General features: G+C 37.8%; 2 protein-coding genes and 1 long non-coding RNA gene across 3 annotated transcripts; 2 read left to right on the top strand and 1 right to left on the bottom strand.

Annotated features, from left to right (window-relative positions):
* Positions 1 to 4445: 4445 nt before the first annotated feature.
* LOC136281300 (uncharacterized) lies at positions 4446 to 6934 on the bottom strand. The gene is made up of 6 exons (XR_010717665.1): positions 6817 to 6934; positions 6411 to 6461; positions 5451 to 5489; positions 5243 to 5275; positions 5057 to 5101; positions 4446 to 4548 (listed from the first exon to the last, which is right to left on the bottom strand). It is a non-coding gene; the product is annotated as an uncharacterized lncRNA (long non-coding RNA).
* A 4276-nt stretch (positions 6935 to 11210) lies between these two features.
* LOC131784513 (uncharacterized) lies at positions 11211 to 14353 on the top strand. Its single transcript, XM_059101324.2, has 4 exons — positions 11211 to 11596; positions 12294 to 12405; positions 12989 to 13111; positions 13500 to 14353. Exons 1-4 carry the CDS (start codon positions 11261 to 11263, stop codon positions 14039 to 14041), a joined length of 1113 nt encoding a protein of 370 aa, XP_058957307.2. The 5' UTR covers positions 11211 to 11260; the 3' UTR covers positions 14042 to 14353.
* Positions 14354 to 19329: 4976 nt separating this feature from the next.
* On the top strand, positions 19330 to 22602 carry LOC131784520 (uncharacterized). Its single transcript, XM_059101336.2, has 4 exons — positions 19330 to 19623; positions 20545 to 20656; positions 21235 to 21357; positions 22061 to 22602. Exons 1-4 carry the CDS (start codon positions 19330 to 19332, stop codon positions 22600 to 22602), a joined length of 1071 nt encoding a protein of 356 aa, XP_058957319.2.
* The last annotated feature ends 657 nt before the right edge of the window (positions 22603 to 23259 follow it).

The following is a 23259-nucleotide window of genomic DNA, read 5'->3' as shown; positions in this document are numbered from 1 at the left end:
ACCATGTGAACCCACTACATTCCAGCGGTTAGGGTTAGGGTTGGAAATGTTGCCTAGTGCTTTGCCAGCGGATGTCACCAATTTGCTTGGCGACCGCTCATGCCACTTAGTAACTGTTCCTCCCTTTGGAGTAGCCATACTTTTCCATGCTTTTGTTTTGATCAGTGATTCATTCAGTTATCCAATTAATCCTCTGGCAATCCCCTATGTAAAGGTGGACTACGTTGTTATCTTAAGAATAAATTGTCGTTCTTGCAAGTAACAACAGTTGTATTTTCCGTCAGAACTCCTTCGGGCGTTCGGGGGCAGCAACAGTGTATTTTGTGGACTAGTGTCTTGCATTCACTTTGCTCTGTTATTTTTTTTATTAAATATGAGAAGAAATCCCGCCCCTTTGCTACGAAAAAAAAACCTACTAGCTCAGTAATGTTTATAGCTGCCAGGATCTCTTACACTCATTTCTTCACCGCAGTGCACATATATGATTTTTATATATCTACAATCATTAAACCCTTGATTCTTCATGTTTCCCCTCACCCGCCCGACCCGTGCGTAAATAGTGACTGGTTCCGACATTGTTGTGCAAACTCTACAACAGACTGAGGGAGAGTCGAGTGAAGGGCAGGAGGGCTTGACTAAATGTAAATACGATTTTGGTATTCCTTTGACATTCTTGTAAATCTGTTAGTAAATAGATCGCTTTTCGATTGAGTGTCGTAAATTAAAACCAAAGTAATTACAACGGCCAATCAGAAGAAAGGAAAGTACATTGAAAAGCCAATGAGAACTCTAAGCAAAATCAAGCAAAATGTCCAAAGTGCGGGAAAATGCGGGAGAGCTAGTTGTGATAGGTTTAAGTAAGGAATCTGATCGGCTGAGAAAGTGGTACGAGTTTTGAGGACCATAGAGCGAAGTAATTCCAAAACCAAAGAAATTCTCCAAAAGCATTGAGTCACGGAGTCTGATAAAAGAAAAAGCTGAGGGGAAATATTTTTTCTTTTATTTCAAAAGGCTTTTCTCATAGTAAGACGATTGTGTTCATGACATAAGGATTCGTTTATTAGCATCATCTAATTCTTTCCAGCATATCTCTCGGGAATGGCCCTGACTGGTTAACAGATCAAAATCTATGGATTTCGGTAAGAAAAGTGCGTTTTAAACAAGCGAAAGCTTAGCTGCTTATCATTATTTTGGCATCCTGTTGCTTGATAGAGAATCCCGAGACACGAAGGAAGCGCTGGTAAACGCTACTACTCGAAATAAAAAGGACTAACACCTCATACGTCGCTGATGGTAGGAAAAACTTCGATTAGGCTTCACCTGGCGTACTCTGTATAGTGATAACAAGTGAGAAACAGCCACAATGATGTGGAAGTTGTTGTATCCTTAGCAGTACATTTACATGAGGGGGAGGGAATTTTTTTATTATGTGAGCTGCAAGGGTGGCAAAAGATGCTTTTTCCAAAGAGTAGAATGTTCAAAAAGCAACCCTTAGGAGAAAATAGGGTAATTTAGTAATATCAAATGAGTTGATAACGGAAATTGGCCATCGTGAAGAGTTTAAAAGCTGACATTTCGAGCGTTAGCCCTTCGTCAGAGCTATTGACGAAGGGTTAACGCTCGAAACGTCAGCTTTGAAAGTCTTTACGGTGGCTAATTTACGTTATCAACTCATTTGATATTACTGAATTACCTTGTTGTGCTTCTCCTACCTACGCAACATCACAGTTCTTTAGAAACTTACCCCCTTTGGGAGTAATTTTTGTAAAAGAACTTTCGAGTGCCAGCCCGAAAAGCTTACCAAATTCTTTTTTTCTCTTTGTATCTTCGGGACATCTGCGGTCATTTCCACATTCCCACACAGAGCAGTGGTCTCGTTGGTTTGAGGGATTTTGCGAAGCCTCTATCCCAGCTCCCCGATAGCTCTTGAAAACACAATTGAGTAGCCTGAGACTAAATAGGAGCGCTATGCTACCTCATCGAGAGATGAAATCGAAAAAACCAGGAGAGCAGAAGGACTACGAAAATTCGTATCAGGAAATAAACTTGTGGTACTTGTCCAGTGTTACAAGAACTAAATGTGAAATTTTATTAACGTTCAGTTTTTGCTTGTTTATTCTGTGTTCTCCATATGTATAAAAAAAAACCCTTTTAAGTAGTTCTAATAATTTTTTTTCCTTCAATGTTTCCCTCGGGAGCAGGCATTAACTTTAATTAACTTTATATTTCTTCATAGTACGAATTCAAGTACAAGAACTGTGTGAAGATCATAATGCATTGGAAGATTTTCGTGTTTGTCTCCTGTGCATTTGGCCTGGTCCTGATGGCTAAAAGTGAGTAGTATCTTGACCTAAATTTGGCTTTTATTGCAGCAGCGTATGGCCCTCTTAAGTCTGAAATTTAGGGCTCAACTTCTCCTATAGAATTATCTACACCGTAAGATAATCACTAATGAACCACCCGGCTGTCAAAATTTAATTGGAATCCAAAGGCTTCTGGAATCATCTTCGCATGGTTTTTTCGCAAGGGGCTTTTTCCTAATTAAACCTGGTATGACGTTGTCTCGGGGATATCATGTTTAATCCTAAGACATAAATAGGACAAAAACGGAAGAGGCGAAGGCCGACTTGGTCGATATACATACATATACAGGATCAATATCAGTATCTGGGCCGAAGGCGCTATGAAACAGAGCCATTTAAATTTACGAAAAAACGGCTTATATAAAACAGTACCAGTAAACAACCCTTATGTAATAATGATAAAATGAATGGCCTTATGTAATAAATGCTTTTAAAATGTACGACCTCAAAGTTCGTAAAAAGCGCCCGTTAAATGTTCGTAAAATGCGACTGTTAAATGTTCGTAAAATGCGACTAAATGTTCGTAAAATGCGACTGTTAAATGTTAGTAAATGCGACAGTTAAATGTTCGTAAAAATACGTTAAATGCTCGTAAAATGCGACTAAAATGTTCGTAAAATGCGACCGTTAAATATTTGTAAAATGCGACTCTTAAATGTTCGTAAAAATACGTAAAATATTCCTAAAATGCGACTCTTAAATGTTCGTAAAAATACGTAAAATATTCCTAAAATGCGACTGTTAAATGTTCGTAAAATGTGACTGTTAAATGTTCGTAAAATGCGACTCTTAAATGTTCGTAAAAATACGTTAAATGTTCATAAAATGCGACTCTTAAATGTCCGTAAAAATACGCTAAATGTTCGTAAAAATACGTTAATGTTCGTAAAATGCGACCTTTAAATGTTCGTAAAATGCAGCTGTGAAATGTTCGTAAATATACGCCCTTTAAATGTTTATAAAATGCGACGGTTAAAAGTTCGTAAAATGCGACTAAATGTTCGTAAAATGCGACCGTTAAATGTTCGTAAAATGCGACAGTTAAATGTTCGTAAAATACAATAGTTAAATGTTCGTAAAAATACGTTAAATGTTCTTAAAATGCGACTAAAATGTTCGTAAAATGCGACCGTTAAATATTTGTAAAATGCGACTAAATTTCGTAAAATACGCCCGTTAAATGTTCGTAAACTGCGACTTTTAAATGTGCTTAAATTGCGACTGCTACGTGTTCGTAAAATTCGCCCGTTAAGGCCTCGTTCAAACGTCGATCTTTACATGTACCGAACCTAATTGCAATTTGGGTCGACTCGAATAATTAAGAGCGGCAGTTGATTCAAACGTCTATACAAATCTGCCGATCCTAATTGATTCAAACGTCGATCTTTACATGTACTTAATAGAAACGTTAGGTTCGGTACATGTAAAGATCGACTAGGTTTTTTTAGAGTGCGACTACTAAGTGCTTGCAAAGTGCGGCAGTTTCGTTTTTGTAAAATGCACAACCGTAGATTGTTAGTAAAATGTACGCCTTAAGAAGCATCTGGTAGAATGCACGACAACAAAAAGGCCTTCAGATTCACGAGTTTGAATTACTCTTAAAATGCCGAATGTAAAGGGTTCTGGATGTAAGTTGCTGAGAGAAAACAACTGAGGGATTGTCGTTGGATTTAAGATTGCAAACTTTCTTGGGTGGCAATTAAATTAAGTCAAGGGTGGCAATTAAAATATGTCAGTTAAGTGTTTTTAAAATTCACCGCATTCAGTTACTTGTAACCCTAGTATTTAAGACCTCAGGAAGAGAGTTAAGGCGGTCTAAAACATGATAATTTGAGGTCAATGAATTGATTTAGGAATCTTACACTTAGAGTGCCAGGAAATAATGAACAATGGGAAATAATTTGAAGATTGCCTATATTGTTAGGGGGTAGGGTATCAACTGGGTTTGGCCATCATCACTGAATTTCTGAGACACGAAACACTTTTTTCGGCTCGTCTTATCACGCACCCAACACCTGTTTACTTAAAGTGGATGTAATTTAATTATTAGGTCATAGAGAAAGAGATAACAAATTTCATTTTCTTTACGTTTTTAATAACTACAACAAAGAATAAATTTGAAAAAACGACTTTTCTTGGACTGTTTTCTTTTCTTGGACTGTTCTTATTCTGTTCTGAAAGTCACCTGCGAACAAAAGCAGAGTACGAGATTTCAATTCTGAATCAAATCCCCAAACTTACGGTAATAATCGTTCAGGACAAACCCCATGAAGTCGGCACCGTTCGTGCCTTGGTTTCAAGTACCCCATTGTGTTCTCATCCCTAATCGCTTCTGTACCTCGTTGAAATGGTGCTGGCCACCACGTGTTTCTTTTTGTAAATCACTTGTTTAAAGCGAATGCTATGGAAGTACTACTTAAAACCTAACGACTTAGTACTATCGGAAAATCAAAGGGGTTAAACCACCATGCTGAAAAACCAGAAAAAACAAACAAACAAAAAATGAACATGATCGATCTAAAAACAAAAATATCAAAACAAAACTATTGGAGCTAAAGAGAAAAAACCCAAAACTTCCAAATGCAACGAAACTGAAAATTTGGAATTAACATTGATTTTTTGTATCATGCGAACACTTCTTACCGTTCCACTATCATTGAGATCGAGATTTATACTATGCAAACACATCTTACCGTTCCACTATCATCGCTGTCATCTTGAATGCCATATGCCTCTCCCTAAATGTGGCAGCATGTATTTAGAATATGCTGAACACATTTAAAAATAATATGAAAAACAATAATAACATAAAAAAAATTAAATCTCTCTAAAATGAAGTGTCTATAATTCTCTCCAGAGTCATAGACAATTATACTTACTTCATCAAAATTTGTTGCGGGTCCCGCCGGCAGCTGTTGGAATATAAGCATAATGAGAGATATGATGGTCACGTTGACGCCAATGAATTAACTAATTCAAGTAAAACTATCTAGGAGGTCCAATGTTTTCCTGATCAAAGGTGTATTTAAATGTTCGTAATTCCATCAATTTAACCATCAGTTTTTAAAAGATATAAATACATCTAACCTCATTGCGGGTCAGCGCCTGGATTCTTTTTTGACGAACCTAGGATTTAATATTGTTCAAAGTTAACAGCCGTCCTCTCCAGCAAGCTCCAAGGAAAGACAGTCCTTTTCCCCTCAGCTTCACGTGTGAAGTAAAACTAAACTTTCGTTGTATTTTTGCCCGACGCAAGCAAAGTTCAAAAGTACTATTAAATCAATTTAGTCGTGTAATTTTAGCTATGCTCTAAAAGGTCCAGACTGTTGAATTAAGGGTTTAGTTATGACTTTACATTCCCCTTACTGTGATCAATTTGCCATATCAACTCTGTTGATAGAACCAGATGATCAAGATTCAATAGGCAAGGAATTGGTAGATTATATCTACTCTCTATTATTTAGCAACTGGCAGGGCGTGAAATTAACTTTTTTTTCTGATAGCCACTTGGCTCCTAAATTCTTCAAAGTGGTAGCCAATTCAAAAAAAGTTGGTCGCCATTTTCAAAGACAAACAAAATCTTTCTTTACGCTGTCAGCGTGCTAGAAAGACCCTCAAAAATTAACGTGCTACAAAGTGGACACTAGGATGGATGATATACAACGTTCAGGCTCATCTAAATCCAAGATGGCGTCTAGTTATCCATCGAGATGCATGTGCTACGTTTCGGAAACAAACTTAACGAGGAAGTTTTCCGCCGATTTATCTTTGCAAATCTTTTTAATTCACTATATCTCTTGGTAAGGTTATGATGAAACGTTCTAGTCGCCAATTTGGCGACTAACTTTCAGGATTTGGTCGCCAAAGTGAAAAATTTAGGCGCATTGCCGCATGTATTAGGCGCAATTTCACGCCCTGAACTGGTCGTGCATCATTCAAAGCCAATTTTTATTATATATAGAAAAGGTATTTTAGATCAATACAGGGTATGCACCTGACATAGAAAGTGTCCAAAGTGGCTGTGAATATTAGTGCAAAAGCAATTACCCATTCACTGTCTGGTTCGGTGACATCAAGGTCTCCTTCTTCCTCCTCTGCCTATGAACATTTTTGTAAGAATTATGTATTCATCTATGGTTGGCTTGCAATAGATCTAAGTGTTTCAGTTGCCTAGCCTTGAAATGTTTAGTAAGGGAAATTTTATGCAGAGCTATCTTTCTACCGTTACGCTTAGAAAAAGTTGTCACGGGAAATCTAATCTCAAATTTATTTAAATCAGCGATCATTATAAGCATTCTGCAGGGTATTTTCAGAACTTTGCTTTCATAACCTTCGTTTGCGGTATCATATCAAATTGGAGATGCAAATTACACTTATTGTCGCTGTTTTCATGCGAAAACACAAACGATTAAGACTCTTCAAATCTACCAGGTACCTGCTCTTATCTACTTACCTCACGCTCACGTTGTTTTCCTTTGTCTGCGGCCTCCTATCGATACAGATATCCACAGTAAGCGTAAGTCAAAGGTTTACATAATACTTATTCTTAAGCGAAAAATGAGTGATCTTTATTGTGTAAAAAATTAAAAATTCCAAATGAGGGAGTGCGTTTAATTGAAAAGTAATTATGTAATTATCGTGGTTAGATCCCGGGGGAAATTAGTAACAACGTTAATGACTATTGAGAGCGCCGAAAAGGAATGCAAGCTGTTATCTCATACCACCAAACACTCCAAAGATTTTGCTATCGTCATAAAGAGTGTTAAGAGTGTTAAGTATGGGGCGCGCTTGTCGATTCTATTGTCAATTTTTAAACCAGAACATTACAGCATCCTCATATACACCAGGGATATCCCGACACCTTACAAAGCACGAGCTCTCAATAATTTTTTTAAAAATGTGAGCTTTCAAATGTCTTAAAATGCGCGATGTATCAATTGTCTTACAAAGCACGCTGTCTTAAATGACTTGAAAGGCACGTTGTCTCAAATGTCTTAAAAAGCACGATGTCTCAAACGTCGTAAAATGCACGATGTGCTATATGTCTTACAAAGCACGATGTGACAAATGTCTTATAAAGCACGATGTCTCAAATGTCATAAAAAGCACGATGTGTCAAAGGTCTTAAAAAGCACGATGTGTCAAAGGTCTTAAAAAGCACGATGTGTCAAAGGTCTCAAAAAGCACGATGTCTTAATTGAGCTAAAAAGCACGATGACTCAAGTGTCTTAAAAAGCACGATGTCTTAAATGTCTTAAAAAGCACGATGTCTCAAACGTCGTAAAATGAACGATGTGCTGTCTTATAAAGCACGATGTGACAAATGTCTTATAAAGCACGATGTCTCAAATGTCTTAAAAAGCACATCTCAAGTGTCTTAAAAAGCACGATGTCTCGAATGTCATAAAAAGCACGATGTGTCAAAGGTCTTAAAAAGCACGATGTGTCAAAGGTCTCAAAAAGCACGATGTCTTAAATGAGCTAAAAAAGCACGATGACTCGAGTGTCTTAAAAAGCACGATGTCCCAGAAGTCGTAAAATGCACGATGTCCCACAAGTTTTAAAATCCACGATGTCTCAAAGGTCTTAAAAAGCACGATGTCTCAAAGATCTTATAAAGCACGATGTCTTATATGTCTTATAAAGCACGATGTCTCAAATGTCTTATAAAGCACGATGTCTTATGTCTTATAAAGCAAGATGTCTCAAATGTCTTATAAAGCACGATGTCTTATATGTCTTATAAAGCATGATGTCTCAAATGTCTTACAAAGCACGATGTCTCATGTCTTATAAAGCATGATGTCTTATATGTCTTATAAAGCACGATGTCTCATATGTATTATAAAGCACGATGTCTTAAATGTATTATAAAGCACGATGAGTCAAAGGTCTTATAAAGCACGAGGTCTCATATGTATTATAAAGCACGAGGTCTCATATGTCTTATAAAGCACGAGGTCTCAAATGTATTATAAAGCACGATGTCTCAAAGGTGTTATAAAACACGAGGTCTCATATGTCTTATATAGCACGAGGTCTCAAATGTATTATAAAGCACGAGGTCTCATATGTCTTATAAAGCACGATGTCTCAAATGTCTTATAAAGCATGATGTCTCATATGTCTTATAAAGCACGAGGTCTCCAATGTATTATAAAGCACGATGTCTTACATGTCTTATAAAGCACGCTTTCTCAAATGTCTTATAACTAACACTGAATATGAAAATAAACACTTTAACGGGCGCATTTTACGAACACGTAGCAGTCGTAGTTTACGCAATTTTAAAAATTTTACGAACATTTCACGGTTGCAGTTTACGAACATTTAACGGGCGTATTTTACGAACATTTTAGTCGCATTTTGCGAACATTTAACGTATTTTTAACGGTCGTATTTTTACGAACATTTAACACCAACATTTTACGAACATTTAGTCGCATTTTACGAACATTTAACGTATTTTTACGAACATTTAAGAGTCGCATTTTACGAACATTTAACGGTCGTATTTTACGAACATTTAGTCGCATTTTACAAACATTTAACGTATTTTTACGAACATTTAAGAGTCGCATTTTACGAACATTTAACGGTCGCATTTTATGAACATTTAAGAGTCACATTTTACGAACATTTAAGAGTCGCATTTTACGAACATTTAAGAGTCGCATTTACGAACATTTCACAGCTGCATTTTACGAACATTTCACAGCTGCATTTTACGAACATTTAACGGTCGTATTTTTACGAACATTTAAGAGTCGCATTTTACGAACTTTTAACCGTCGCATTTAGCAAATATATAACGGGCGTATTTTTACGAACATTTAACACCAACATTTTACGAACATTTAGTCGCATTTTACGAACATTTAACGTATTTTTACGAACATTTAAGAGTCGCATTTTACGAACATTTAACGGTCGTATTTTACGAACATTTAGTCGCATTTTACAAACATTTAACGTATTTTTACGAACATTTAAGAGTCGCATTTTACGAACATTTAACGGTCGCATTTTACGAACATTTAGTCGCATTTTACGAGCATTTAACGTATTTTTACGAACATTTAACAGTCGCATTTTACGAGTATTTAACAGTCGCATTTTACGAACATTAAACAGCCGCATTTTACGAACATTTAACAGTCGCATTTTACGAACTTTTAACGGGTGCTTTTTACAAACTTAAAGGTCGTACATTTTAAAAACATTTATTACATAAGGCTATTCATTTGACCTTAATTACATAAGGGTTGTTTACTAGTACTGTTTTATATAAGCTGTTTTGCCGTAAATTTAAATGGCTCTGTTACATAGCGCCTTCGGCCCAGATACTGATATTGATCCCATATACATACTTATATATATATATATATATATATATATATATATATATATATATATATATATATCAGAAATATTCAATCATGCAATGACTCTATTCCTATCCTATAATGTGCTCTTTTTTACTTTGTACAGTTTCCCTTAGGATCGTGGAAGTACAGCAATAGGTAAAGAACAAGGTCTCTCTTTTTGTGTGTTAAAATTTGCTTCCACTGTTAAGTTTTCAATAAAAGATCGAGGAAATGCTCTTTAGTGGCAGGTTTTTTTCCCTCTGTATAGAATAACCCTTCCTTGCGATGAGTTAGTAAATTTACCATACTGATTAGCGATTTCGAATCCAATCCACCGATGAAAAAATTAATCCCTCTTGATCTCTTGTTTGGTTTGTCACGCAACGGATGTGGCCAAACAACGGCTTCGAAGAGAACAGACAGAAAATATAAGGCATTATCTTCCCACAATGAAAGTCCATGTTGTAACCGTCATAGAAATTTTCCTACGTCTGGTCATTCAAACATAATATACATCGTAAAAACGCAAGACATTGCAAAACTCTTGGCATATTTGATATGCAGTACTTCATGGTTATCTAAAAATTATTCTTCGTAGTGGACGTAACTAGTGTGAATATTTACCATCTGCTACATCTGCTTGTTAATCGAAAACGGCTGATCATCATATTCGCGAACTATTATTCCAGTTAATTTGCTTGCCCAACAACGTAGATTTCATAGCATTTTGTTAAAAGCGATAAACTGGTGCCATACAGCATCTGATTACACATGGGGCACATTCATTCTCTCCTGGTTTACCTATGGCCGTGAGTTAATTCCCTCACATCTTGTACACCCGGTCCCTTTTGCTATTCAAATTGGGGTAAGCACCTTAAGCAAATCATGACGGCAACGGAAACGAGAATGTGGCAAAACAAAAGATCTAATGGGCAAAACAACAACTCCGCACGTGCATTTTGAAACTTTGTCCTAAGCCGTCCTTTTCAAAAGAAAGAATTTGTAATTAATTCTTGGTATGATACATTAGAAACCAGGCTTGTTGTTCTTTTATCTGTGGAGGATTTCAAGCCTCGCTAGTTTTGTTTTCATCGTTAGCAACGCTGGAAATAAGTGCGCAAACGGAAATGCTAATTTTATCAGAAGTTTGTATAACAGGAAAATGTCAAAAAAGCTCTTGTTAACTGTCAACCTGGTGAATATGCCTAATTTATAGTTTCAACCAGTTTAAAGTACTCTTTGAATATGAAAAAACGCTGAAAAACGCTGAAAAAACTTTCTGACTTTTTGTTCTTGAGGCTGATGCCATATACACACACATATATATGTACATATCATAGCAGCTGACGCCGCCGAATGACAAGTTTTATTTACTATAGAAAAACAAACAAAACAAAATAAAAAACAAGCAAAGATTTATATTTTATCGGCAAAAATGACATAGAAAGTGGTCTTTGCGCATGCGTTAAGTGGCATGAACCTTTTTAATTCGCATTTTCCTATCTGTTTCTTGAATTTCTGTTTAAAAAAATGAACGCCAAAAAGACTTGGTTTTTTCTGCTTCACGGAATGATGCATTTGGCAATCGTCGCTGCTGCTAAACAGTTTCCTATTTCTCGTAGAGCAATATTTTCCACACAGGAAAACGTGCGCTTGAAAGGCCATATTGTTGAGAGTCTTAACTCACCCAGTTTAACGTCGTGCAGCCATTCCTGCCTCAGGAATTCATGGTGTTCTTCCACAAACTTCAAGAAGCCATCAAGGGACAACGACCAAGGAACTTGTGAACTAAACCAACACGGGTTCCTCGACGAAGATGCCGAGTTTCAAGACGAGCAAGGTGTAACATACTCCGTGTTTCTCAAGGTAGGATATAGGAAAAATTTATGTTCATACATTTTTCTCGTATTTTTTTGTCATTTCTTTGGATTTACTTCAGTTTCTGATCTTTGTTATCTTATACATATATATGTGAAACTATCATAATAAACTTATGTTGCACTGAAACTTGCTGGGAATGGCTTATCTCTCATAGAGCACAGGTGTGGTATTATTTTCCAAGGTTGATAAATAATCAAATGAGAATGTAAGCGAATAGCTTTTTGTTAATAATGGGTGTAGTTGGAGTTGTGGTCGAAAGTATTTGAGGTTGGATTTAGAGTTAGACTTGATGTAGCATCAAAACATATTATTTTGAAGTAGAAAGCTCAGTTGTGATCCAAGGATCTCGGCACCTGCCTCTCAACCAGTTTCCCCACTGACTTCGCAACATTATTTTGAATAGGATAAGAATAAATATTTATAGACATGGCGCTATCGACATCGCTGATCCTAGAAGTATGCAGGACGCGTGTCACATATGAACATCATAATGGGCGTCGTTCACCATAGAGTCTCTGTGGCTCAGTGGTACAGCATCGCAGCGCGGAATCCGAAGGTTTGAGGTTCCATTCTTTATAGGAACTCAGAATTTTTTCTTTGTCCCCCGCTCGTGACAAGACGCAAAACATCTTGCTGTATTATTTTGAATATTTGAAGATTATCATTGTTATGTTAATCATAGGGATGTGATACGACCTGTTGTCTCAATGGTGGATCCTGCGTTCTTGACCAAAACAAACAGACATTTCAATGTTCGTGCAAGGCTCCTTGGACTGGAGAAAGATGTCTAAATGGTAAGATCTCTTTTAAGCTGAAATCTGGCATAGTACATGTCAAGCAGGATTTTCAGCAAACTGAGCTGTTTACCTGCCCTGAGGCACTAGTGATTTAGACTATGTAAGTCGTTTGGTGGATTAGAGTTTGTTATAACTTCATTGTAAAATTTACGTAACATTTGATCTATAGCAGAGAATCTGGTGGCTCTTCTTGTCCACTGTTTCCAGGTCAAATTGGAAATTGGAATGTTGGCTTTCGTGGAGGAAGAAAACCGGAAGATCTGGAGAAAAACCCTCGGACGAGATCCGACAATAATCTCGCCTCAGATGTAACACCAGGTCCGGGAATCAAACCCGGGCTACAGCGGTAGGAGGCGAGCGCTCTCACCACTGCGCCATCCATACTCTCTCTTATAGTTAAGCTTATTTCTTTATTCTCCGAGATAGAACGTAAAGAGGTGTTTTCTGGGAAAATATATCAAGGTAGAGTGAATGGGCCTCTCTCTCGAGTAATGTCCCGGTGGCTTTCGCTCTTAGTTGAGCAGAAGCTGGGGGGCGTTTATCGGCTGAGGCTTAAGTGTGGACTCTAATATTTTGATAGCTCCTCTTTCATGCAAGGACATCCGGGACTCATGGGACTCCATTGGGGACGGAGAGTACTGGATCGACCCTGAGAACAGTTGCAAGCCTGTGAAGGTCTTCTGTGACATGACAACGGAAGGAGGTAAGCTTGGTATGAAAACAGCTCATTCACAAGAAAGCGATCAGTCTTCTGTCCTATAAATGCTAGATCAAGGTAAACTAAGTTTTCATTAAACATTTCGAAAAATTCACACGTTACGAGTACTTGAAAGAGTATTTCACCCCTCAAAAATCTAAAAGGGTAAACTTCAAATTTCAGCTTACCTTGCCTTTCTGTAAAACTTATGTATCACATCATCATTTTGATCTTAATCACGTGACAAGTATGAACCTTTGGAAAAACTCAGCTAATAGCTACCTTACCCTCTACCGACAGTTTCACCCTGTAACAGCGAACAAATTACTAAGTGATTTCATTCATTGAAAATAGGCTTAAAAAGAACTTTACATTCCGTTCTGTTTTATTTCAGGAGGATGGCTTCTCGTCGCGAACTTTGTGACTGATGGCTTTACTTCATTTACCAGATGGACTTTAAATTCATCATACCGAGCGATCAGCAACTTCTCCAGCAATAAAATGGGTATTACAACAAAGGCAATGCAAGATCTCAGATCACACTTGAATTTCACTCAGCTTAGATTCCATTGCAGTAAGAAACAGGGACGTACGTTCCACGTGGCCACTGTGGCTAACAGCTCTGGCGAAGCTGTAGTTCAGTATTTCAGCGGTCAGACAAATGTAGTGCCTAATTCATGCGGGTCCTTTCAAAAAATGCGCGGGGATAAATCAAAGCTGGCAGCGCAGTGTGAAAGGTGGGGACATGAAAACAGGTACTATGTGGGAAAATGGGGAAAGAAAAACCAGAAAAGAGAGCAACGGTTGTACGATAGGGCTGCATTTGTTGGGTATAAGTACTACTGGTATTTGAGAGAAGACTACTGGTTCTGTGATGACATGACTAATGATACCATCTCGTCGCCAGGAGACTTTTGGAAAATCTACGTGCGTTAAATGATTAAAACGCACAAGAGTAAGAGCAATTTTGATTTGAGCATCGAAGCAGTATATACAGATCTGCGCTATTCGTCACACTGTTGGAAACTGTACGATACGTTAATTATTCTTGTCTGAGTTGACTGATATTTATTAGTGATTTCGTTTATCTATACATAGCCAAACTAACATGTATGCGGCACGTGTTTTATCGCCCCATATATGGCGCTATTCCACCTGCTTACGACGGGACGTTTTGTGTGTGTTTCCTCGGAATAAGCCGAGAGTTGTTAGTGGGAGTTAACCGAGGCGTTGTAGTAAAATCGTTAAATCAAGTGAATAAACCGTGAGTTAATAAGGAGGCGTGGTACAGCTTTTTCACCTTTTGGACAACACTATGCTTTGTGAACTTTCTACCTTAAGACACGCACCATCCCGGCTCTCAATTGCCAATCAGATCCAAAACTAAAAATAAATAAGCCGAAATTTCCCGCCCTTAAGACCGATTTCGCACAGTCACTCTCAGTTCTGAGAGATCTTCTGATTAGTTCCTTGTATATATAAAAAAAATAAATACTCTTCCTCTAATTTTCGTTTTGTTTCTACAATATTCAATCCAAAATCGCTCTATATATCTCTACTTTGTGTTTATTCGCACGTTAGGTCGTGTACATAAGTAATCTTGGCTATGCAGTGTTCATAAAAAGGGTTCATGAGGGTCACGATGAGGCAAGGGCTTTACGTCTCAAGCTAAACGTTTTAGCCATTCTACGGCCAACGGTTAATTTCTTTTCGTTAAAGTTGACAAAAAAATTTATGGTTAGCTTTTTTTATCGACAACCAGTGTAACTCTGACAGCTTTCAAGCCTGAAAGCTGAATTGTTTTAACCGTTTACGGCTAACGGTAAACCTTTATGGACCCTCTTTCAATGCGCATGCGTTTGTAGGCAAATCAACTGTCATAAAGGTGGCAATTGCATAATGAATACATAATTAAGGTTTTTAAATGGAAGAAACCACCAAACGTTTACAGAAGTAATTTAATTCCGCCAAGTGCAATTTCAAAATCAAACGTGCTGCAGCGCCAATGTATGATTTTAGACAAAATTGCGGGACTCCAAGAGAAATTACTTTTTTTTTCGTATTTTTTCACGTGGAATTCCTTGTATAACACCATAGTTGATAATATATAGATTTAGCCAAGCCTAAAAGCGGAGCTCGCATTTTTTTTCCCGCACGTCTCGAGGGCACAACGCCTTACCCCGGCCAGGACTAGAAACAGGGTCGTCCGACTCGGAGCCCAGTGCACTGACCACTGGACTACTGGACAAAGCCGTGGCGTTGGCGTGCCCGCAGTACAGTTGACCACGCATGTTAAAAGTAGCACTTTGTACGGTCGGTCATACGGTCGTACATCTAAATTTTTTCGGCTTGATGGGTTACTACTATTTTTTATAATTACAGGGCTACGCTCTGCGAACTCCGCTATAATAAAACAAAATAATCAACGATAAAACTAATAAATACATCGATAAGTAATAAGAAGGAAAAAAAAGAAATTAGTGTGATTTTTATTCTCGCCTAATTCGTACAGCGCTGAAATCTGTAATCTTACTTGTTGTTTTTTCTCATTGCCTTAGAGAAAGTTACGACCGATGCCAAAAATTTGCGAAAAAATCGCACTGCAGGTTATCAATCAAACTACAACGATGATGGATTTAATACATCTTGAAATATTTGGGAGATTAAATTGTTGAGGAAATTTGAGCCTGATCATTTTACTGGTGTAGAAGATTTTGAATGACACTGTCTGCTAAATGGGAAATACATAGTTCTAAATGAATAAAGACTGAACACAAAGGAGAAATGCGTTGTTTCACTAAGAGGAAATTTGTAAGCATCGTAAGAGTACACCAGTCCAATAGGTGTTCGCAGCGCACGCAGTGAAACGTGATGCATAAATTCCAAATTATCAAGTAGAGACAATAGCCTCCATTTGGCGCGAAAAATATGCGAAAATATGCGTTTCCTGGAGCAAAGCTCGAGGAAAACTGTGAGCTTCAACAAACAGATATTGTCCACTGAGGACAAGTACAAGAAAAATATCCTTCGCAGCTCAGAGCTCACAGTTTTCCATTAGCTTCGCTCTCGGGAAACTGTTCGCATCTCGGAACAGATAATGTCTGCCCTCTTCTAATATGTAGTCTGGCCCTTCCTGGCCGACTTTTTTGACAACCTTCGCTCTATAATTCCCTGCTTTGTTTTTATTTGCACATTGGGTCGTCTCCATGAGTAATCTATGCAGGTTTATAAAGAGGGTTTCAGTACGCTTACATTGGAAGGCAAAACTGCTAAACTGTTCCTCGAATGACTACTAGTATTAAAAAAAAGAAACATCAGAAGTTTCCTCAAAAACATGATCAGATTACTCGAAAAGCTTATATTAAGACTAACCCTAAGCAAACTTCATTTCTTACGGACCGTATAAGAAGAAAAACAAATTTTTAGACATCTTTTATCCTCTACGATTCTCTTTTGTTTACCAATTGATTTATGTTGAAACAACTCGTCATTCTTACACCTGTGGTACGTGTCCGTGTATTGGTACAAATTTGAATCCGATCAGTTCACCTGTTTTAGAGATTTCAAAAGACACTGCACGCTACCTGAAAAGACATTGTTCTAGCTGAATAAAAGCTGAACGCAAAACAGAAATGCGTCGTTAAACTAAGAGGAAAAACTTGTACATTTGGTAACCATACATAAGCATGTTAGTTGGTCCTCTTGCTGCGCCTATGCACATAGGGCCTCAGCCATAAAACGCCATTGATTTCTTTTGGTTGCCTATCCGTCAAGCTACCCCATATCCAGCCTCTGGCCCTCATTTCCTTTTTACAGCTCTCCTCATGCCTTGTTTGGGCGGTCTCTTTTTCGTCGGTCAAACAACCTTTGGACTCAATAAGATCGAAATCCATTGCTCTGTTAGTGTGAGAGACTTCGTTGGAAGTGCATTTTTCGAGCTAATTTTAGCCTTTACCCCAGGAATTTAATGTGGCGGCTCTAATACCTCAGGGATTAGCCGCGAGCCCAAACCATTATGGATTCTTCAATAACTTATTGATCCTCATAAACTGTGAAAGTTTGAAAGAAATCGGTGAGATGGCATGTGTTACGCCTGCCCGGTCCTCTCGCGGACAGACTCTTGACTTCTCCTTTCCTTTATAATTAGAATTATCCACACCGTCAGATAATCACTAATGAACGATCCGGCTGTCAAAATTTAATTAGAATCTGGTAATATCATTTTATGACAGGGTTTAACTGGCTTTTAAGGGCCTGCTGATTTTCATCGAAACTTGAAAGAGTAGTGAAAGAAACAAGTTTTCAACCTTCCCCCCCCCCCCCTTCTGTAAGTATGGACTCTCGCAATAAGACGATACATCACTACATTTAAGTCCAAACAAACGATCAACAAGTGACTAATGAATTGAAAACATAGCTAGAGCTATCCTTTGTGCTTTTCATTCCTAGGCTGTCCATCTTGCGAAGGTTCCTTCACATTTAGGATTGTGATGGAAATTTAACGACAGAAATATGAGAAAATTTACCGTGCAGATGCTTTGTGAGAAAGCAACTGTACCCCATCGGGACGCTCTTCTTGTGAGGCTGTGTTGTAAAAGAAATGGCTGCGGAGATAAGTAAAGCGTGCCGCGATGGCTTCTTGAAAGACACCTGTCAATATGGTATCTAAGGGGGAACTGGGTGTATAGCAACTTTTGAAAAGTGAGTTTGCATATCTGGATACTTAGTTGGAAAAAGTTTGAGGTAAGAGTCATGTGTCATTCTGGAGTTTCTTTGTTTCCCCATCCATGCTTTGTTTGTCTTTTTTTCGTTCGGTCACGTAGTGTTATTCCCAGTTTACATCTCAGAATGGATTGACTTTGAGGGCCTGGGAGAAAGTCTACAGGAAATATCTAATAGGGCAAATTTGGTCAAGTATTTAATCCCAAGACTTAAAAATGATAAAAACGGGAGAGCTCCATCGCTCATTTTATGCAAAACGCCACTTACATGGGCTAATTTCGAATGCAGACAACTCGGAGACGGCTGATCATATTCGCGAACTAATATTCAAGCTAATTTTCTTGCCCAACGTGAACACTGTTGACAGATTTTATGGCATTTTGTTAAAAGTGATTAACTGGTGCCATAAAGCATCTGATTACAGATGGGGCACATACATTCTCTCCTGGTCTATCTATGGCCTCGGGTCCGTTCCCTCACATTTTGTGTGCACCTGGCTTCTATTGTTATTCAAATTAAGGTAGGCACTTTTAGCAAACCACGACAGCGACGGGGAGGTGACAAAGCAAAAGATCTAATAGGCAAGAACAAGAACTCCGCTCGTGCGTTTTGAAAATTTGTACGAAACAACAACGTGAAATCCCCAAAATTTGCGTGGATTAAGAAAGGAAATCCCGACGGCAAATTAAATTATTTAAGTTTCCGTCTGGAATTAAAACACTACTTCCAAACGTGAAGCTGAAGTTGAAGCGTGGTGCTGCAAGACATTCATCCATTCACGAAAGTCTAACTAAAAATATGTATTTAATTTTTAATCTACGTCTTCCCTGAAATTTCCTTCCTCGCTGTTTAAGGTCCCAAATGATTCAAAGAAATGCAATGATAGCAAGTGGCCTAAACTATGGCCTAAACTGTTCAAAGCTGTCAAGGAATGATTTTTTAATTAATTCTTGGTATGATATATTAGAAACCAGGCTTGATGTTCTTTTATCTATGAAGGATTTCAAGCTTCGTTAGTTTTGTTTCCATTGTTAACAACGCCAGAAATAAGTGCGCAAACGGAAATTCTAGTTTTATTAAAAGTTTGTTTAATACGCGAATGTCAAAAGAGCTATTGTTAACTGCCAACCTGGTGAATATTCCTAAAATTATACTTTCAACCAGTTTAAAGTTCCCTTTGAAAATGATCACTGGAAAAAACTTTCTGACTTTTTGTTCTTGCGGCTGTCGCATATAGAGCAGTTTTCGCCGCTGAATAATAAGTATTATTCTTCATAAAAAACAAAACAAAACAAAACAAAACAAAAAACAAGCGAATGCTTTTTTTTTAAAAAAGGAAAAATTTGGCAAAAAGGACATAGAAAGTGGTCATAGAGCATGCGTTAAGTTGCATGTTAAAAATATAAATCAATCCTTTTAATTCGCAGTTTCCCATCTGTTTCTTGAATTTTTCTAAAAAAATGAACCCCCAAAAAACGTTGTTTTTTGTGTTTCACGGAATTATGCATTTGATAATCGTCGCTGCCGCTAAACAGCTTCCTATTTCTCGTAGAGCAATGTTTTCCATACGGGAAAACATGCGCTTGAAAAGCCATGTTGTTGATAGTTTTAACTCACCCAGTTTAACGTCGTGCAGCCATTCCTGTCTCAGAAATTCATGCTGTTCTTCCACAAACTTCAAGAAGCCATCAAAGGAAAACGACCAAGGAACTTGTGAACTAAACCAACACGGATTCCTCGACGAAGATGCCGAGTTTCAAGACGAGCAAGGTGTAACATACTCCATATTTCTCAAGGTAGGACCTGGGAAGAAATTGTGTTCATACGTTTTCTCGTATTTTTTTGTCATTTCTCTGGATTTACTTTCTGATGTCTCTTATCTCATATTATGTGTAACTATCATGAAAAACTTATGTTGCACTGGAACTTGGCTGAAATGGTTTAGTCACAATCTAAAGTGAAAAAGTAATTATTAAAAAGAAAATAACAGTATTTATAATAAACAGATGAAGATAATGATGACCATAGTGCAACTGATATGACAATTCCATAGACAATAAATGGAGGAGATGATTACAAATGCAACAGTCATGTAATCAATAAAAACAATCAGTATTTCAAACTTTAAGTTACGGGAGTTTGATGTGACATCACTAGTGTTGGCAAGTGTTAGTGTTTTGTTTATAAAGAAGGAGCCAAAAATAAGGCTCTTTTCGGTCTCATAAAAACTTCGCATTCTATAATTATCATTGTATTTCATTTGCATAAGACGTTACGCTGTTTTATTAGCGTAATATTCAGTGTTTTCTCACTACAAAGGTTATTATTTATCTATGAGCCTTTCGTGCTTTACACTGTTTATCAATGGTTATAAGTGCACGCCACTATCTCACATAGAGCACAAATGTGTTGTTATCTTCCAAGGTTGATAAAAATAATAAAATGAGAATATAAGCGCATAGCTTTTTGTTAATAGAGAGTTGTACTTGGAGTTGTGGTCGAAAGTATTGGATTAAGAGCCAGAGTTTAAACTAATCAAGGAGAAAATACTGTGAACTTTGTAGCAGCAAAACGTGATACATTAAAGAAGAAAGCTCAGTTGTGTTCCAAGAATCTCGGCACCTTCCACTCAGCGAATTTGCTCAAGCCAGTTTCCCACTGACGTCACAACATTATTTTGAATATTTTGAAGATTGTCATTGTTATGTTATTCACAGAGATGTGATATGACTGGTTGTCTCAATGGCGGATCTTGCATTCTTGACGAAAACAAACAAACATTTAAATGTTGGTGCAAGGCTCCTTGGACTGGAGAAAGATGTCAAAATGGTAAGATCTTGTTTAGGCTGAAATCTGGCAAAGTACATGTCAAGCGGGATTTTCAAACAAGCTATTTACCTGCCCTGAGGAACTAGAGATTTATAATTTCCCTATGTAAGTCGTTTGGTGGATTGGAGTTGGCTATAACCCGTGAAATCTACATAAAACTTTGATCTATAGAGGAAAATCTGGTGGCTCTTCCCGTCCGCTGTTTCTAGGTTAAATTGGAAAGTGGAATGCTAGTTTTTGTGGAGGGAGAAGAGTTGAAAGATCCTGGTGAAAACCCTTGGAGCAAGGACGAGAACTGACAATAAACTCGACTCTGATGTGACACCAGGCCCGGGAATCAAACTCGGGCATAAAAATTTAGGAGGGAGCCCTCTCACCACTGCGCCATCCCTACTCCCTCTCATAATTAAACTTATTTCTTTATTATCAGAAATATAATGTAAAGAAGTGTTGTTCGGGGAGAGATTTCCAGGTAGGATGAATGGGCCTCCCTCGAGTAATGTCGCAGCAGCTTTGGCTCTTAGTTGAGCAGAAGCAGGCGGCGTTTATCTTTAGTGTTGACTTTGATATTTTGATAGCTCCTCGTTCATGTAAGGACATCCGGGGCTCATTGGACTCCATAGGGGACGGAGAGTACTGGATCGACCCTGAGAACAGTTGCAAGCCCATAAAAGTCTTCTGTGACATGACTACGGAAGGAGGTAAGCTAAGTATGGAAACGACTCATTCACAAGAAAGCGATTATTCTTTTGTCTTACAACTGCTGAATCAGGGTGAATTTAGTTTTCATTAAAAGTTTAGAAAAACTCACGCATCACTTGCACTTTAAACATTATTTCACACGTCACAAATCCAAAAGGGTAAACTTCAAATTTCACCTCACCTTGTCTTTCTGTAAAATTTACGAATCACGTATTAATTTTGGGCTTAATCATTTACGCATAACTGTGGAAAAACTTTTAGAAAATATTTACTTTTTTAAGGTTTAATTTGGTGCTAACATTACCATTTATTATCTCTTTTAATAAAAATGTACATCCAAGCCATTTCTCACAAAAGCTGCGTTCGAATTGGTTACTTTACTCGCTGTCTATTCCGTGATATATAGTGAGTAAAGAAATTAGGAACATTGTGTTATTATAAACAAGGTAAAATAAAAATATGAGGTTTTCTTGTCGTTTGAACGACTAATAGATCTTGCTGAAACAATGAGATAATTTACTTTTGATTCATATGCATAATGTTTATTTGGGATTTGTCTTTGTCAACTATCAAGCGACAGAAATCTCGAGCTCGTATTGGAATTGTGAAATCTCATTTTTTATTCAAGCTGAGTGATTTCTTTTATTGAAAATAGGCTTAAAACGCTGAAAGAATTTTAAATTCCGATTTGTTCTATTTCAGGAGGATGGCTTCTCGTCGCAAACTTTGTAACTGATGGCTCTACTTCATTCACCAGATGGACTTTAAATTCATCATACCGAGCGATCAGAAACTTCACCAGCAACAAAATGGGTATTGGAACAAAGGCAATGCAAGATCTCAGATCACACTTGAATTTCACTCAGCTTAGATTCCACTGCAGTAAGAAACAGGGACGTACGTTCCACGTGGCCACTGTGGCTAACAGCTCTGGCGAAGTTGTAGTTCAGTACTTCAGCGGTCAGACAAATGTAGTGCCTACTTCATGCGGGTCCTTTCAAAAAATGCACGGGGATAACTCAAAGCTGGCAGCACAGTGTGAAAGTTGGGGATACGAAAACAGGTACCATGTGGGAAAATGGAGTAAGGAAAACCAGAAAAGAGAGCAACGGTTGTACGATAGGGCTGCATTTGTTGGGTATAAGTACTACTGGTATTTGAGAGAAGACTACTGGTTCTGTGATGACATGACTAATGATACCATCTCGTCGCCAGGAGACTTTTGGAAAATCTACGTGCGTTAGATGATTACAACGCATAAGAGGAAAAACAATTCATTTTAGCATCAAAGCAGTATAGATCTGCGCTATTCAACACACTACGCTTTGTGAACTTACTACCTTAAGACACGCACCATCCCGGCTCTCAATTGCCAATCAGATCCAAAACTAAAAATAACTCACTCGAGATTTCCCACCTTTAAGGCCGATTTCGCACACTCACTTTCAGTTATGTGATTCTTCCGATTAGTTCCTTGTATATACACTCTTGCTCTGACCTTGGTTTTGTTTCTACAATACTCAATCCAAAATCGCTCTATATATCTCTACTTTGTGTTTACTTTGTGCGGTAAGTAATCTTGGCTCCGCAGTGTTCATGAAAAGGGTTTCGTGAAGGTCATAACGAGGTAAGGGCTTTTACGTCTAACGGTTAACGTTTTGGCCATTCTACAGCCAACGGTTAATTTATTTTCGTTAAAGTAAACCAAAAAAAATTACGGTTGGCTTTTTTATCGACAACCGGCTTAAATTTTATAGCTTTTAAGCCTAACAGCTGAATTCTTTTAACCGTTTACAGTTAAAGGATAACCTCGATGAGACCCGCTTTCAATGCACATGCGTTGGTAGGCAAATCAACTGTCATTGAGGTGGCAATTGCATAATGACAAACATGATTAAGGT

This window comes from Pocillopora verrucosa, chromosome 5 (assembly GCF_036669915.1).
Source record: "Pocillopora verrucosa isolate sample1 chromosome 5, ASM3666991v2, whole genome shotgun sequence".
NCBI lineage: Eukaryota > Metazoa > Cnidaria > Anthozoa > Scleractinia > Pocilloporidae > Pocillopora > Pocillopora verrucosa.
Note: the sequence above shows the minus strand (reverse complement) of the source record. Positions and strands in the feature narration are given on the sequence as shown.

What these genes read in the sequence shown, in the direction of transcription:
- LOC131784513 (XM_059101324.2), top strand. Translation starts at nt 11,261, where the DNA reads ATGAACGCCAAAAAGACTTGGTTTTTTCTGCTTCACGGAATGATGCAT. An exon ending in CATACTCCGTGTTTCTCAAG is followed by an intron (nt 11,597 to 12,293) that starts GTAGGATATAGG and finishes TGTTAATCATAG; the next exon opens with GGATGTGATACGACCTGTTG. An exon ending in TGACATGACAACGGAAGGAG is followed by an intron (nt 13,112 to 13,499) that starts GTAAGCTTGGTA and finishes GTTTTATTTCAG; the next exon opens with GAGGATGGCTTCTCGTCGCG.
- LOC131784520 (XM_059101336.2), top strand. Translation starts at nt 19,330, where the DNA reads ATGCATTTGATAATCGTCGCTGCCGCTAAACAGCTTCCTATTTCTCGT. An exon ending in CATACTCCATATTTCTCAAG is followed by an intron (nt 19,624 to 20,544) that starts GTAGGACCTGGG and finishes TGTTATTCACAG; the next exon opens with AGATGTGATATGACTGGTTG. An exon ending in TGACATGACTACGGAAGGAG is followed by an intron (nt 21,358 to 22,060) that starts GTAAGCTAAGTA and finishes GTTCTATTTCAG; the next exon opens with GAGGATGGCTTCTCGTCGCA.